The 17,021-nt window shown below is 46.7% G+C and overlaps 1 protein-coding gene across 4 annotated transcripts in view; it reads left to right on the top strand.

The window, feature by feature from the left end:
- Nucleotides 1–17,021, top strand: part of YAE1 (YAE1 maturation factor of ABCE1) — a 131,266-nt gene that overhangs the window by 90,418 nt on the left and 23,827 nt on the right. For 2 of the 4 annotated variants that reach the window (XM_069215831.1, XM_069215821.1), the window contains 2 exons: nt 4,420–4,587; nt 10,309–10,430. In XM_069215831.1, coding sequence (XP_069071932.1) covers nt 4,471–4,587; nt 10,309–10,430 — 239 coding nt within the window. In that variant the 5' untranslated portion in view covers nt 4,420–4,470. Of the gene's footprint in view, nt 1–2,482; nt 2,565–4,419; nt 4,588–4,869; nt 6,393–10,308; nt 10,431–17,021 lie in introns of those variants that run through there. The other 2 variants (XM_069215838.1, XM_069215847.1) reach the window with 2 other exon arrangements.

Genomic DNA, 17,021 nt, shown 5'->3' with positions numbered 1-17,021 from the left:
GGGGCTCCTCGGGGTAGCCAACACCTGGGCTAGGCAGAGGGTCACCTGGGGGTCGCTCCTGCCCGGAGTTCGGTTCCTTCAGGTCCTGGGGGCTGCGGGTGCAGTGTTGGTTACAGGCGTCGGGTCCCTTGTTACAGGCAGTCGCAGTCAGGGGGAGCCTCTGGATTTCCTCTGCAGGCGTCGCTGTGGGGGCTCAAGAGGGTCGTCTCTGGTTACTCACGGGTTCGCAGTCGCCGGGGAGTCCTCCCTGAAGTGTTGGTTTTCCGCAGGTCGAGCCGGGGGCATTGGGTGCAGAGTGGAAAGTCTCACGCTTCCGGCGGGAAACGTGAAGTCTTTACAGTTCTTTCTTTGTTGCAAGAAAGTTGCAGGTTGTTGAACAGGGCTGCTGCTCACGGGAGTTTCTTGGTCCTTGGTTGCAGGGCAGTCCTCTGAGGCTTCAGAGGTCGCTGGTCCCTGTTGGATGCATTGCTGTTGCAGTTTTCTTCGAAGTTGGGAAACAGGCCGGTAGGGCTGGGGCCAAAGCAGTTGTCGTTTACGTCTTCACTGCAGGGCTTCAGGTCAGCAGTCCTTCTTCTTGTTAAGGCTGCAGGAATCTAGTTTCCTAGGTTCCGGGGAGACCCTAAATACTGAATTTAGGGGTGTGTTTAGGTCTGGGAGGGCAGTAGCCAATGGCTACTGTCCTGGAGGGTGGCTACTCCCTCTTTGTGCATCCACCCTGTGGGGAGGGGGGCACATCCCTAATTCTATTGGGGGAATCCTCCACTCACAAGATGGAGGATTTCTAAAAGTAAGGGTCACCTCAGCTCAGGACACCTTAGGGGCTGTCCTGACTGGTGGGTGACTCCTCCTTGTTTTTCTCATTATCTCCTCCAGCCTTGCCGCCAAAGGTGGGGGCAGTGGCCGGAGGGGTGGGCATCTCCACTAGCTGGGATGCCATGTGGCGCTGTAACAAAAGGGGTGAGCCTTTGAGGCTCATCGCCAGGTGTTACAGTTCCTGCAGTGGGAGGTGAGAAGCACCTCCACCCAGTACAGGCTTTGTTCCTGGCCACAGAGTGACAAAGGCACTCTCCCCATTCGGCCAGCAACATGTCTGGTGTGTGGCAGGCTGGCAGAAACTAGTCAGCCTACACTGGAAGTTGTGTATGTTTTCAGGGGGCATCTCTAAGATGCCCTCTGGCTGTATTTTGCAATAAATTGCACACTGGCATCAGTGTGCATTTATTGTGCTGAGAAGTTTGATACCAAACTTCCCAGTTTTCAGTGTAGCCATTATGGAACTGTGGAGTTAGTGTTTGACAAACTCCCAGACCATATACTCTTATGGCTACCCTGCACTTACAATGTCTAAGGTTTTGCTTAGACACTTTAGGGGTATAGTGCTCATGCACCTGTGGGATAGTGCACCCTGCCTTAGGGCTGTAAGGCCTGCTAGACAGGTGACTTACCTATGCCACAGGCAGTGTGTGGTTGGCATGGCATTCTGAGGGGATTGCCATGTCAACAGTCATTTTCTCCCTACCAGCACACACAAGCTGTGAGGCAGTGTGTGCATGTGCTTAGTGAGGGGTCCCCAGGGTGGCATAAGACATGCTGGAGCCCTTAGAGACCTTCCCTGGCATCAGGGCCCTTGGTACCAGGGGGTACCAGTTACAAGGGACTTATCTGAGTGCCAGGGTTGTGCCAATTGTGGAGCCAAAGGTACAGTTAAGGGAAAGAACACTGGTGCTGGGGCCTGGTTAGCAGGGTCCCAGCACACGTTGAAATCATAACTTAGCATCAGCAAATGCAAAAGGTCAGGGGGTAACCATGCCAAGGAGGCATTTCCTTACACTATGTCTCTCCTTGCAGGATTTGCTCGTATCCAGACGTAGATTTTCTACGGTGTATTTAAGGCTTCATGGTATTCTGGAAAAACTGCAACCTTCCAAAGGTTTGATGTCTAATTTCAAAACTTGAATGTTTTTTACATAGAAATTTAACAGTGGAGCAAACAATTGTGCGTTTTTTTTTTTTTTTTTCCCAAAGCCTCCCTTTTTCAGCCCTGCTATGGTCAGTCCTGTTACTTTGGATCATAACCTGATAATATTGAAGAAGTGGACATATATTGCTGTATTGTTTACTTTTTGCATAGCCAATTTTGAGCAGCTAATCCTGGCAAAAGTGGAAGGCTGCAAAGGATTGCATGTGTACTTCAGTTGAGCACTTGACAATAATATGTAGGACGATCAACAGGTGGCCATTGCAGAAAGTACATTTCTTAATCTGCTTGTATGGATTTAATTTACTTTCCCTGTTCATTTATCAAGTATCTTCTTCGTATACTATCTTATATGAATTTAAGATTGGGTTGCAATACTTTGATACCTAGTGCGTGCTTGAGCCACATGCACTATGTAACCTCACTCTCTAAGTTCATGTAAGATTAGTCTATGTATGCCCTTTGCAACTATCAACGAAGTATCTAAGTTGTTTTCCATTGCAGAATGCAGAAACACTTCCTGTGATCGTAGTGAGGGGATCCGAGAGGGATCTGAGCGGCATTGTAGAATGATGATTGGCTGGAGGTGAGAACTGGTCCTATGGTATCAGTGGCACAGGTTTTTTTTTCATTCACTTGAACTATCTCCACTTTACCTGCCTTACCAGATTCAGCCTTTGTAGATTTGGTACTATCTGGTACTATCTGTCTTTGATGTATAACCCAGACATGGGACCTCATTCATGCTATATGGAACTGTAGCAAAATTGGGCCCTTCTGGAGGAGGGTCTTGGCCACCTTGAGAGTAGTCTTAGGGTGGTTGTTGGCCAGTGATCCTAAAATGGCTATTTGAATATAAGTTTGGATCTAGATTCCATCAGGCTGAGTCTGTTAATTTCAAAGTGAGACATTGCATGGGTAGTGGTGTGCTCCTGAGAATCCATCCCTTGAGGCTTGGCAGAAGGGTAATGACCTTGAAGTAGCCAGTTTATCGAATTGAGGGGCTGTCCTCCGATACATAGGAACATTTGGGTTGAATGATGCCAATATAGTGGTATCCAGAATGACCCACATCTGACTGATGCTTAAGTTCATTGCTCCTGGAAGGGGTTTATTAATGGTTATTCTACGAAGCGTGGGATTGCCCGCCCGCGATTGCTTCTCTGAAGATTGTGCATTCATTGTACCTTTCGCTGTGTACGTGTCTGCCAGGCAATATGATCTTATCTTACTGTTCTTCCATTTTTTTTCTTGCAAAATCGGTAACGTGTCATAAAAAACTAGCTAAAATGCGATGTAATACAAAACCTACACGCTTGAACACATTTTCCAGCATACTGAAAAATGACTACAGAAATGAGTAAGTCAAAAATTAAAGCGCTATGAAATTTACAAAACAATGTTTGCATTGTCTATGGTTTTCAAGTGTTTAGCGGTAAACCTTCCTCATCGAGAAACTAGTTTCATGTGGCTACTGTGCACCATGAGAGAGTTTTCGACATTTTATCTGTTTTATGTACTTTGCACGTTTTAATAGTGACTTTTATTGCTTTGCCTTGGATGCACCTGTGGTCAGTAATTTGTTTTGCAAGTACATAGGTGCTGCGGGGTGAACCGGCTACTGTATTTTGAAGCCACACTTGTAAAGGGTGCTACTGCAGATATTTACGCGTGGCATGATCATTTAGTTTGCATTGCAGCCAAGATGCCCCATGGCGCGTTCATGGAGCCTTGGCTTTTCTGGCAACACCACTTTAAATGCTGGATCATTTTGACGAGCACTGATAATTGCAAAAGTGAAAGTACAAAGAAGTGGACTGCAAAGTGTTTTAACTAAAAACAAGCGTCACGCATACAACGGACGCATCGCAGCTGTGCGTCGGCCCTGGAAGTGCCTCGTCGCTGCGTGCAGCTGTACCTTCAGGGCACCGGTGGACTTGTGGAGACGAGCCAGTATAGAATTCAGTCAGTGGTAGAAATTACTATTGCTTGGTTTGAAAGTGAGATTTCCGGATGAAAAGCTCTATTGACGGGCGAGAAAGAGATGATTTTCTAACTGGTTCACAAGAAGATTGCACACGGATGCAGCTACCGAAAGCTGTACTTTATCAGTTTATAAGCGCAATTATTCTGTGATGCCTTGTAAATAGAAATTTGAATGCGCCTTTAAAATAGTCTTGTGTATAACAGCAATACTTGGGGAATGCTACGAGCAAGAGGCATTGCAGATTGTTCCAGGCACAGTAGTAAGAGTTTTTGTGGTTTAGTAAACTCAGTTGACAGACAGCATGCGGGCACCTGATAATTTCAGATCTGACTGCCATTACTGCATCTCCGACTTGCTTTGCCCTGTGGTCTCCACCTTGAGCACGCACAGGCGTGTCTTCGGATGAGTTGTAATTAACGTTTTGAAGTAACTCGCAGTTAACTTTGCCACCTAGGCGCCATCGTTGGAGTGCTAGAACTGGGGACGGCTGGGCCGAAGTTCCAACATGCCGTGGTTACAAGCAGTGCAGCCAACCAAAGGCGATGATGTGTTTGATGAAGAAGTCGATGACATGCAAATTATGCAGCAGGAATGGAAAAGCACAATGGAGAAACGAGTCAAGGTAATATGCCAGTAGCATATATTCCAGGTGATGTCTCATCTAATATTAGAACTATCCTGTACAGCTCCAAATCCACAGAATCATATAACTGCCAGACTGTTGAAGCAAATCTATGTCAGGCCGTTGTAGGACTAATGTTTGCACGAAGATCAGTACTGTAGTTAACTTAACGTGGGGTATTCTCAACCTCACTGGATCCTGCGTTTCGCCTTTTCTCTCCTCTCTACAATGTGGTCTACTTTTTTTTTTTCCTTTCTGACCCTTTTCCTTCTGACTTTTAAGGAGAGAGCCTGCTTTGAGCAACGGATCCCATAATGTAAGGTGGAAGCACACTGAAGAGCCGTGGAGGCAGGCCACAACTCAAAAGGCTTGACTGGATTGGCCTTGTGACATGTCTTCATGGTACTGCCGGCCACATTGTATTGTTCCTTTTACCCCTTGTGTTTTTTCCCTTTGTTGCTTTATCAGTTACTTCTTTTACCAGTAGTGGCCCCTATTCCCCTTACTTGCTGCTGTTTTTTTTTTTAAGAGGGTGGTCTCTGCTTTCTTTCCAACACTGTTTTAATTTCCATCATCTCTAACTGCCATGGCGAGTATTCCCATGATGTGGTGAAGTGACCGGTGGGGAGGGGGACGTGGTGATGTAATATACATATGCGAATGGATCCCTTATTTATGTGTTGCAAGCTGTTAAAAATGGAAACAGCATATAATAATAAAGTGGCGTGAGCTTAATAAACTGCGTTACTAGTTTGTTGTTAAAATATGTTTTCCTGGCTGGTCACAAAAGAACTCTAGGAGTGAAAATTTCAACCTGTGAAAAGTATTTCCTTCCAGTGATGTCAGGAAAATAAGCAATGTTCTGCACAAAAATGGTCGCTTTGTTGCAGATTACACATTCACCACTTCCTTAGTGAGATACCCATTATAATATGCAATTGCCTACTTCCAGCTTTAACACAGTTATTAAGCCATTAGGTTGTTCGTGTCCTGCTTTCTGCCCTAGTTCCTAGTATTGTACCTATCCAAACTAAGCTAGATAGGAGCCGGGAGATTATTTGAGTGGGTGAAGTGTGGGATTATTCTCCAACATGGAATCTCCTTGATAAGACCTCCTTATTGACTGGGTGAACATCTCTAAATGTTTTTACAAAATGTGTTTGATTTTTATTATAAGTAGCAGCCATTTTATTCAAGCTTTCGCACTAGTGAAAGGTCTCTGAACATGTTAATTTGCTCTCTAAAGTCAATTTTAGTTTTAATCTTTCTAGCATCTTCTAGACAGTGGGTCTTTGGGCACTATGTTTAGGCATATGTATAAGTGTCAAATATTCAGTAATACTTTTTGAGCGCTTTTAGCATCTAACTATCCTACTTTATCAGCTATTCTTGTCTTCATGTCTCCTTGACTTACGTTTTTTCATCTTTCTTTTTACTCTAGCATTTTAACAATCCATTTTTTTTTATAGAGTGCAGTCATGTTTGCATGTGAGTGACTTTACGTTTTTAAAGCACATAACCCTGAGAAAAGGAACCAAAACGTACTTTCTAAAAAGTGAGACCCCAAGTGATGATCTTCGTATAACTTCTCCAGAAGAATTATTGAAGTTGAGCGAGACTCTTTTATTAATGCCACAGGCAGAGTATGGTTTTAAATTTGTGATTTACTTCTCTCTGCATATGTGCTGGGGGTGCACCATTTACAAAGAAAAATATGCCTGCTCCACCCAAACTGCTTTCTAACCAGAGGTGCTCGCAGCATTAACCTTGTGTCTTTTCTGCCCCAGACTTCAGTACAGTGTTTCTAGGTAGGGATTGCTCTCTTGTATCATAATTTTCAAGTGAAATTTAAACATGTAATGCCTTTTGCCAGATTCACTGTTTATTCAGATTCAACTTAAGCACATAGAAAATAATTTTTCAGTTGCTATGTAGGTTTGACACCCTTCATTCTGATACAGGAAGAACCTATGTAGACCCATCTGCAGTCGTATGCATGAGGGGAAATGCAAGGATGTAGCAGCTCTTTTAGGAGATGAGTTGCAGCAAGACTGGTGGCAGTACACTTCATATTTTACTGATCCATCAGTTGTTATCAATGACTTCAGAATCCTTTCTGCTTGTGGTGGAGAATACGCCCTACATTAGGGTTTCTCCACTGATATCAATACCAATCCATAACACACAGAAAACACCAATGAAAATTATCTTTCTTCTCTACCTAGCAGTCACCAGTTTTCATTTTGAGATGCAAACACCTCACTTGTTTTAATCTGTTACACTCTGAATTTTGATGGCAATACCTTTGGTTACAAGAATATTTTACTTACCCCATTGTCTCTTGAACTTCAAAGTTAAGGGACATAGAATCCCTAGGTTAGATAATGCATTTGTGAGAATATGGCATCTTCCAGATACAGGGGCTGATTTGAATAGCAGAATAAGGTATTTACTCCGTCATGGTGACAGGTTGAAATTCTGTGTTGCCCTGTCCTAGTAACTGTACTACAGATCTAGAGAAATCTGCCCCCCCAACAGACATCTTTTATATTGGCAAGAATGGCAGTTACTGTCAATGCATTGAAGGTGTGCAGTGGTGCTCTATCAACATGACCGTGCCATACAGCACACTTTCTATATCTTTTTTTATTTTAAAAAACAAAATGCGAAAGCAGGATTTTCTTTCTGCAAGAAAAAAGAAAAAAAAATGCCCCCTGGCCTTAAGAAATATTAATTTTATGAATGTTTTTTTGATAAACCCTAAAACTATTTTATACAGATTATAGAAAGAAAAAGAAAAACGATTGCCTGTGAGCTGGATGTTAAATCGACACTAAACAAGGATGCCCAGTGTTCGCGTAATTATTCAGTATTGTATTGCAACTTCTGGCCGTAGGTCACGAATCCCTCCAGTGTAAAATTAGAAACACAAGAACAATAAAGCCTTCTTTTTGCAGATGATGATGATTATACTTCTGTCATCGACATTATACCTCTGCTTTCTACAAGATTCATTCTGTTCTCAGGCTGTTACTTAAACTGTGAAATAGCTAGAAAACCAGAACACGATATTGTTGATCTTGAAGTGGGAAATTAAAGTTCTGAAATATTTGGGCATTGTTAGCTATAAACTCAGAAGAAGATCTACCTATTAACGTTTAAAAGATCAAAAATATTTTTAACATAACGCTTCAACAATGGCACAAGCAGAACCTTAGGGCTTGAGCAGAAGAGCTTTATGCTTCCAAAGGTATTTTTTGTTTTCAGTAAAATCGGGTGTAAATATATTTAACATACTTACAATAAAATTAAGACTATGATATTTTATCTGGTATCCTCTTTTAAGGAACTAAATTATCATTAGGAGAGTGAAAATGTTATTTAAAAGTATAGGTTTTTGCTCTCATGACTTGAAGGACTACCGCATGAATTTTGTTTTTTTAACTGGACAGATTTGTACATTTACTTCCAAAATTTGAACTTCCCAAGTCGGAGGAAAGTGGAAAACATATTATGGGAGAGATAACCCCCTAATTGCTGAACCTGTAACTGGTACATCAGTTTTGATGTATAGTGTTCTTTTAACTAGACCGGAGTTTCATAATGTCATGACATTGAAAATAATACAGTATAATCCTCTCACAGACTTTTTTTGGGCGGGGTGGGGGGGGGGCTGATTTAACTTGAGAGTAAGTCACTTTCCTTTAAGAAATGGATCGATTGTGGGATTTTGTGTATTGATTGAAGGTAAAATGGAGCACATTAATTTTTTACTGCCAAAAGCATAATTATGAGGCTATCTGTTTTTAATAAAAAGATTTTGGGGAGTTTTAGGCTTGTTAAGAATAGGGTTAATCAATTGCATCCGTGGGAGGGATCTGGGAAGTATTGGAGGCGGGATTGGATTGTTTACAATACTAAATGTTTTGTTATAATAAAATGCAAAAATAAAATTAAAAGAAAGAATAGGGTTCATCTTCACTCACTGCATTTGATCCAAGTAATTGTTCAAAAAAATGGCCTGCGCTTCAACAGGCAAATCTTCTCACACATCCTGAGGAGTCTAAAGCACAGCAGAACAGACTGGGAACTAACTGCAGCTTGGTTTAGCTGCATCAGAACAGCAATTAAACTGTTTTGTATTGAAATTAAGTTCAAACGTATGGACCGCATATAACAGAGTTATCTTTTGATAGAGTCGGACATCTTGCAAGATGTGTAAAAATAAAAATTAAAAAAAAGCACATGATGGAAAGTGCTGGTGATGTCAACGTCCTGGTGCCTTCATACTCGCTGTGTTAGTCAAATGCACTAAAGTCATGGTACAATGGCTCTAAATAGCAGACAGAGCTCAGATAGTAAAGGGATCTTTCTTCATTTTTCAGCACATGCTATGTCTTTTAATAAAGATGATACATTCTGATCCCAAGAGACTTCTAAAAAGCTTTAGACACAGTGAGGCCTAATGTCGACCCATACATTCTCAAACTTAACAAATAGAAATCAACGTTGGCAGTTGGTGACAGGAAATTCTAAGTCTGCCTGACAGAAACAGAATTTCAAACTAAAGAGTACTCAATCTAATTTTGGGCATTTATTTTAATTGCGCATGAAGAATGAACCGATTACAAATATGATAATTTGTAGTTCCCCCCACCACCACCCTTACTCATGTGTGGCTCAGTTAGGTTTTTGTATGATATAACGAGGAGTTACATCATCAAAGGTAAGTAACCATTAAATAGTGGTTTTTAAATTACAAATATGGTAAGGGTGACTTTTTATTAAAAAAAATAATAATAATAATAATTTTTAAAAAAAGAGAGCCTGTTGGGATGCTCTTAATTCCTGGACGATGTATTGCCCCACGGTAAAGTAATGTCTAACTATTTCAGTAATAATGAATTCTTTTTAATATATTCATATTTACACGAATTGCATGGATTGCTCAAATGGAGAGAGAGAGAAACATTCATGCAGGGACCAAATCCAAGTATTTATTAAACTAGGAACTAAATGTGGTGTTCTCCCGAAACTGATCAACTGCACAGTTTGTGCCTTTAAGTTAAACTTAAGTGCTCAGAATATCCCATCTGTAGTGTGGATTGTGTCTCCTGGAATGAAAAATCGGAAAATCAGGACCTTTACACCCACAAGTAACGTTGAGGTCCCTCTCTCTTGTATTTAAAGAGGAGGGGATTTGTATAAACCTAGGTTAGTTGGAAGGGGGTCATCATTGGGAAGGTGGTGAACAGCCATATAGCTGTAACAGTAGTCACAAATATTGCCAATAGTTTTTTACGCTACGCTTGTGCACTTATACTTTTACATTTAGTGCCATAAAGGCAGGAATAGATGCCTAAAATGAGTGTTACAACCACCAACACATTCTCTCCTTTTTATTGGCATCAGAATTTCATTCTGGAAAAGTATTTGTCTTCAAAAGGCAAACACACTCGCGTCCTTCCACTTCAGCGTAATGCCTCAGTAGAAATGCAGGAAAATAGCTGTGAGTCTGTGTGCTCACGCTACTTCATTTACCTTACAAGATTTTTGTTGAACAGTTTGATTTTCAGATCTGTTTGCCATTGTATGAGGGGGGCGAAGAAGAGATGACCTGTGAGGAACTTGTTTTTTCAGATTTTATTTTCGAGAACCAAGGTCAATGGTTTGCTTATGCCGATTCCGTTATTAATCAAGAGTATGTAATTATTTTCAAAGGAAGGTTATCGTGATGGAATGGATGCTGGAAAAGCAGATTCACTTCAGCAGGGCTTTAATGAAGGCTACAAGGAAGGCTTGGCTGTCTTGATGACCAGTGGAACACTGAAAGGATGTTTATGGTAACTATTTTTTTTAATGGAACAAGGAAAATGATTCTGTTTATGAACTGGTGTTGTTTAAAATATGATAGTAATGCGAAGTAAGCAAGCCCTCCTGCCCTTGTGGAACAGAAAGGATTTAATCCTGTGAAATCTCCTTGTCTCATAAGTGTCAACCCTTACCAAGTGCCCAGCGCCTTTTTGATATTTGAGCTAGTTCACATTTAAGCCTTGATAACGTTTTTTCCACAAAATATATGCAGGCAAAGTTTGCATCCTGTTTTTCCCCATATGATGGGTATTCTGAAGGTATGGCATTAACGAGTAGCTATGCTAAGATCGTCCTCTTCCCAGCTTTTGAAGAACAGGAAGAGTTGTAATTAGTAACAAAAGTACTTTTTTTACACCATCGTTTTTGCAATTTTCTAGGTGGTAGTCAGTAAGTTGTATTTTTGCAGTTTTTATGCACGCTGTAGGGGAAAGAGGTATGAAACTCACTGGTGAACCAAAAGCAATGTACATTTCTGAAATGAAGACAAAATTCTGAATTCAGCATGGTGTCATCTTTGTAGGTCAATCATGACTTTTCCAAATAAACTAATAGTTGAAATCAAAAGCTAAACTAAGTAAGAAGAAATAGAAACAAGTAACAATGTTTTCATCTGTACTTTCTCCCTAATGGCTGATCTACAAAAGTAAAATCTAGTTATGTCAATCAGATTTTTTCTTGCGGCAGAAAAATAGTCTTTGGTTATTGATAAACCAATAATAGCTAACAACTGAGCAGCAGAATATAACCCGTTTTCTTTGTGTGCAAACCATTATTCAAATTATGATGTAAAATCTAAATGAATGTAAAATGGGAAAGGAGAAAAGCTATGCATTTTAGAAATATGCCCTAGAATTTGAGTTTGGGGGGGGGGGCGTGGCCATACCAGCATGGCTGACTAGACACATCTGGGGGTCATTCCAACCCTGGCGGTCGGTGTTAAAGCGGCGGCCAACCCGCCAACAGGCTGGCGGTCCAAAAAATGGAATTCTGACCCTGGCGGGAACCGCCAACACAGCCCGCCAACTTAACACTCCGACCGCCACGGCGGGACAGACAAACAGCGCGGCGGTCACCGCCAACAGGCAGGCGGCAGACAATGTACCGCCCACCCTATCACGACTCACCAATCCGCCACCTTTTCCGGGGCGGGAGCCCCGCCGATAAAAACACGGCAGAAACAGACTACGAACGGGAAAACGCTCACCTCTATGCACTCCACGAGGACAGAGAACAGCATGGAACCCGAATTAAACATCCTACCAGCTCTTGTCTACCTGCTCATCTACCACGAGTACGAACTCCGGCGCAGAAGACAACGGTGAGTACTGCACCTACGACACAGGGGAGGGGGGAGGACGAAAGGTTACGGGCCCCCCCCAAACTATCTACACACCAATGCAGAGCACCAAGTCACAGTGACACCACCCAAACCCACCGGAATGATGCAAAGACATAATTAAAGTGAGAAACAAAATTTATCTATAAAATCGGTTCGTTGACGTCATGGTAAAATAGCAAAAAAAAATGTAACAAAATAAAGTAAGACCATTGCGAAACCGATAAATATAGGCAATGCACAGTCACTTAAATTTCCACTGTCCGTGGGCCAAAGTGTATCAACACACGGGCAAAGCCCACACAGGAGACCTGAGTCAGTTGGAGAGAACACTGCTGGGGCATCAGATGACAAAACTACAGGCACCTCAGGGGGAAGGGAAAGGGGGTCACCTCAGCCACATGAGTCCACGACACCAGATCCACGAAGGGTCCACCATGCCCACTGTTCCATCCTGGGGAGTGCAAAGCCACAGTCTCTCAAGTCTCTACAGTGGGTGGGCTGCCCACTGTGCCATCCTGGGGAGTGCAAAGCCACAGTCTCTCAAGTCTCTACAGTGGGTGGGCTGCCCACTGTGCCATCCTGGGGAGTGCAAAGCCACAGTCTCTCAAGTCTCTACAGTGGGTGGGCTGCCCACTGTGCCATCCTGGGGAGTGCAGACACATAGACCATCAGGTGGATTACAGACTCCACAGGTATTGGAGGAGGCATTGTGCCCAGAGTGCAGCGTGAACACTAGCTCGACACGGATCCGGCACTGTCAATGGGCCAGCGGTGCTTGAGACGGCGGGGCCCAGCGGAGCAGTGCTTGACAGGAAGGGCCCAGCGGAGCGGTGCCTGAGACGGCGGGCCCCAGCGGAGCGGTGCCTGAGACGGCGGGCCCCAGCGGAGCGGTGCCTGAGACGGCGGGGCCCAGCGGAGCGGTGCCTGAGACGGCGGGGCCCAGCGGAGCGGTGCCTGAGACGGCGGGGCCCAGCGGAGCGGTGCCTGAGACGGCGGGGCCCAGCGGAGCGGTGCCTGAGATGGCGGGGCCCAGCGGAGCGGTGCCTGAGATGGCGGGGCCCAGCGGAGCGGTGCTTGAGATGGCGGGGCCCAGCGGAGCGGTGCTTGACAGGAAGGGGCCAGCGGAGCGGTGCTTGACAGGAAGGGGCCAGCGGAGCGGTGCTTGACAGGAAGGGCCCAGTTCAGCGGTGCCTATCTTCACGGCGGGGCCCTCTTCAGCGGTGCTTGTCGTGTCTTTCAAGGGAGCCTGACCTGGCCAGGACTCCCTGCTTAGTCGCCCTCCGACCGTCCAGTTGCTGGACCCTTCTGTGACGGAGTCCTGGGCCCGTGGGTGTCCTCCGTCACACCCGGGATGGGGCTTGTGGGGCCCTCCTGCTCCGCGCCCCTGCTGGCTGACTTCTCCGCCCTGCTGCCCTTGCCCTCCTTAGATGAGGCTCTCTGGCCCTTGCCTCCCCTGGATGTTGTGGCAGGTGACGGCCCAGGACTTTGCTCCTTGGGGGCAGCCGTGTCAGCCTTCTCGCGGCGGCCCTTGGCTTTACGGGTCCTCTTACCAGGGGGGGGGGGCTGGCTGTCCCCTTGCTGCTGGCCGAAGTGTCAGTGCTGGGAAAGGGTGGACTCCAAAACCCATGCACAATGTTGAGACTTGAAGCAGGGCTGGTGGTGGCTGAGGTGCTCTTGGGACTCTTCCCAGATGGAGGGGGTGGGTCAGGTGGGGCAAAGAGGTCAACTGTGGAGAGGTAAAGTTTTTTAGGACCAAGGTAAAGGGTAGGTTTAGTGGTTATGGGAGTGGAGGAAGAGGATGTGGTTGTAGGAGAGTCAGGTGTGCTGTCTGTGGGTGCAGGTGCTTGTGACGTAGGCTGTGGTGAGGTGGTTGGCTGTTGGGTGGGTGGCTGCCTGCGTTTGTGTGTCTTGGAAGAGGGGGTGACAGACACACTGGGAGAGGACACAGGGGACGTGTAAATGGCAGTGGGGGTGGTGACTGCACGTGTGCGGACTGTACTGGAGGGTGTGCTGGTGGTGGAAGTACTGGCTGATGGTGGTGTGCATGCAGGTGTGTGTGGAGACGTCACAGGGAGGGAGGAGGGAGACGAGGAGGAGGGGGACACAGAGGTGGTAGTGACTGTTGCCATGTCTGCATCTGGGTGTTGCTTGGGTGAATGCTTGTGGGATCTGTGGTGCTTATGTCTGGATGAGCTGCCCTTGGGTGTTGAGGTGTGTGCAGGCTGGTCAGATGGTGTGGATGGGATAGGCTGAGGAACAGGAGACAGAGACAGGGAGGAGGCAGTTAGTAGGGGGAGGCTGCAAACGGGGACAATGGCTGCCGTCAGTGCTGAGGCCAGAGCAGTGAACGATCGTTGATGGGCAGCCTGACCCGAATGAATGCCCTCCAGGTATGCATTGCTCCGATGCACCTCCCTCTCTACCCCCTGGATGGCATAGACTGCCCAACAATGATGGTCCTCAGGAGGTCAATGACCTCCTCACTGAGGGCAGCAGGGGTAACAGGGGCAGGGGCTGAGGTGCCTGGGGCGAAGGAGATGCCCGCCTTCTTGGGTGAGCGGGCACGGAGCGAAGGCTGAGGGGCTGCTGGGAGGGCAGAGCTGGTGCGCTGGGTGGCGGCTGTACCTGTTGAGGCGGGGGCACGGATTTTGCCGCCACCGCTAGGGAGCTCCCATCCGAGGACGTGTCGGTGTCGCTGGTGTCACCACGGGTCCCCGTTGTGGTGCTCCCCTCGCCCTCCGTATCACTGGTGACCTCGGTGTCTGTACCATGGCCCACCGGGGCCTTGTGAGTTGCAGCTCCCTCGTGCTCCGATGCCAATTCTACTCCGCCTGATGATGCTAATGCACACATGCACAAGAAGATAAAGAAAAAGGGTGGGGGGAGACATAAAGACAGGTTGAGTGCATGCATTGTCAACACGGTTGGCGGAGAGGACAGATACAGTAGCCTCATGCACTATGCCGCGCAATCGGGGTACACTCCTCAGTACTTGTGACTAGGCCAACAGGTCAATGGACAACAAATGCGCACATGGGTAATGCTGGACCATCGATTGCTGTACTTGGCACCCTACAGAGGTTGGGGGCGGGGGCACAGGGCCGTGCCTAAAGGAGGGGACTACACTACAGAAAGCGCCCTGGCCTAATGTCACCCACAGCCCTCCTCCCCCACCCAGACGCCTCCACTGCGTATAAAGATAGCTGAATGTACTGGTACTCACCCCCTTGTGTCTGCTGTGATGTCCTAACGCGCCCATCCAAATCGGGATAGGCCACCGCCAGGATCCGGGACATCAGGGGGGTCAATTGTCTGCTGGCACCCCTCCTACGTTGGGAGGCCATCCCCAGCAGAGACTCGGCGGTCTTCCTGGTCCCGCGGCGGATGTCCTCCCACCTCTTTCGGCAGTGGGTGCCCCGTCTGTTGTGGACCCCCAGGTCCTGGACGTCCTTGGCGATGGCACGCCAAATGTTGAGTTTCTGATGGGCGCTGACCTATTTGACAAGTACAGGGTGGAAAAGTAAATATCATTAATTCTCTGCATGTTAGATTTGATTGCCTCCCCCCCACCCCCCCCAACCTTGCCATGTGGCACATGCTCTCATCTGTCGTGCCTTGCACTCCTCATTCTCTCCCCACCCCACCATCTTACATCCACCATCCAAAACCCAGGCATAGCCCATTCAACGTGCACCCAGTGTACTTACCTGTTGGTCTGGAGGACTGTAGAGTAGCGCATACTGGGGCAGGACCCCATCCACAAGTTTCTCCAACTCTTCTGAAGTGAAGGCAGGGGCCCTTTCCCCAGTCGCAGCAGCCATTGTCTCTTCCAGACGGAGTTCACAGCAGCACTTGCAGTATAGGTCCTCTCCTGTGGATGATCAGGTCTCGAGTGATTAATCAGATAGAAAATGGCGGTCACGCCCGCGGCGGTGCGTACCGCGACCGCCGGCGCACCTCGTCATTGGCTCCTGAAACCCATAGGGTTCAATGTTAACCAATGCGCCTTGGCGCCGCGGTCTTCGACCGCCTACCGCCACGGTGTGCCACGCCAGCGCATTGACCTCACATCCCACTGTCACACTTCTCAGGTCAGGCAGCCGCCATTTCAAGGGCCCACATGGCTTAATTTCTACTGCGTCACGCAGGCCTTGCATTGCCACTCATACAAGCCATTCAATGCATAGCGATTCGTGTACTGTGCAAGCTGTAGTTACGTACCTGTGGGTTGCTTGACTCTGTACTCCATGTTGTCCTTCCTAGGCACCGTCCGCTGGGACTTGCGAGGAGAAGGAGGAATCCTCCCGTGTACCGACCGCTGGTGGACCTGTCGACAATGGAGGAACGTCATATAATACTGCGATACTGACTTGACAGAGCCACTATACATGAACTGTGTGCCCAGCTGGAGCCAGACCTGATGTCCCCCATCCGCCAACCCACAGGGATTCCCCCTCTGGTGCAGGTTCTGTCAGTACTCCATTTTTTGGCAAGTGGGTCTTTTCAGACAACAGTGTCCATGTCATCAGGAATGTCTCAGCCTATGTTTTCCAAGATTTGGTCCAGAGTGTTGTCTGCCCTGACGAAATACATGCGGAGCTACATTGTTTTCCCTGAGGAGGGTGATTTGGCCACTGTGAAGGGTGATTTCTATGCCCTTGGACATATCCCCAACATCATTGGTGCCATTGATGGGACCCATGTGGCTTTAGTACCCCCAAAAGACGATGAGCAGGTGTACAGAAATAGAAAAAATTACCATTCGATGAATGTGCAGGTGGTCTGTTTGGCAGACCAGTACATCTCCCATGTAAATGCCAAGTTCCCTGGGTCAGTGCATGACGCGTATGTTATGCGAAATAGCAGCATCCCTTATGTGATGGAACAGCTACAGAGACAGCGTGTGTGGCTAATAGGTGACTCTGGTTACCCCAACCTGCCGTGGCTACTGACCCCAGTGAGGAATCCCCAGACCAGGGCAGAGGAACGGTACAATGAGGCCCATGGGCGATCTAGGAGGATCATAGAAAGGACGTTCGGCCTCCTGAAGGCCAGGTTTAGGTGCCTGCATATGACAGGTGGATCCCTAATGTACTCACCAAAGAAGGTGTGCCAGATCATCGTGGCCTGCTGTATGCTTCACAATCTTGCATTGCGACGCCAGGTGCCTTTCCTGCAGGAGGATGGTCCAGATGGTGGTGTTGTAGCAGCTGTGGAGCCT

The sequence above is a fragment of the Pleurodeles waltl genome, chromosome 2_1 (assembly GCF_031143425.1).
Source record: "Pleurodeles waltl isolate 20211129_DDA chromosome 2_1, aPleWal1.hap1.20221129, whole genome shotgun sequence".
NCBI classification, from domain to species: Eukaryota; Metazoa; Chordata; class Amphibia; order Caudata; family Salamandridae; genus Pleurodeles; species Pleurodeles waltl.
The sequence above is the reverse complement of the archived record's forward strand: the minus strand, read 5'-3'. Positions and strand labels throughout refer to the sequence as shown.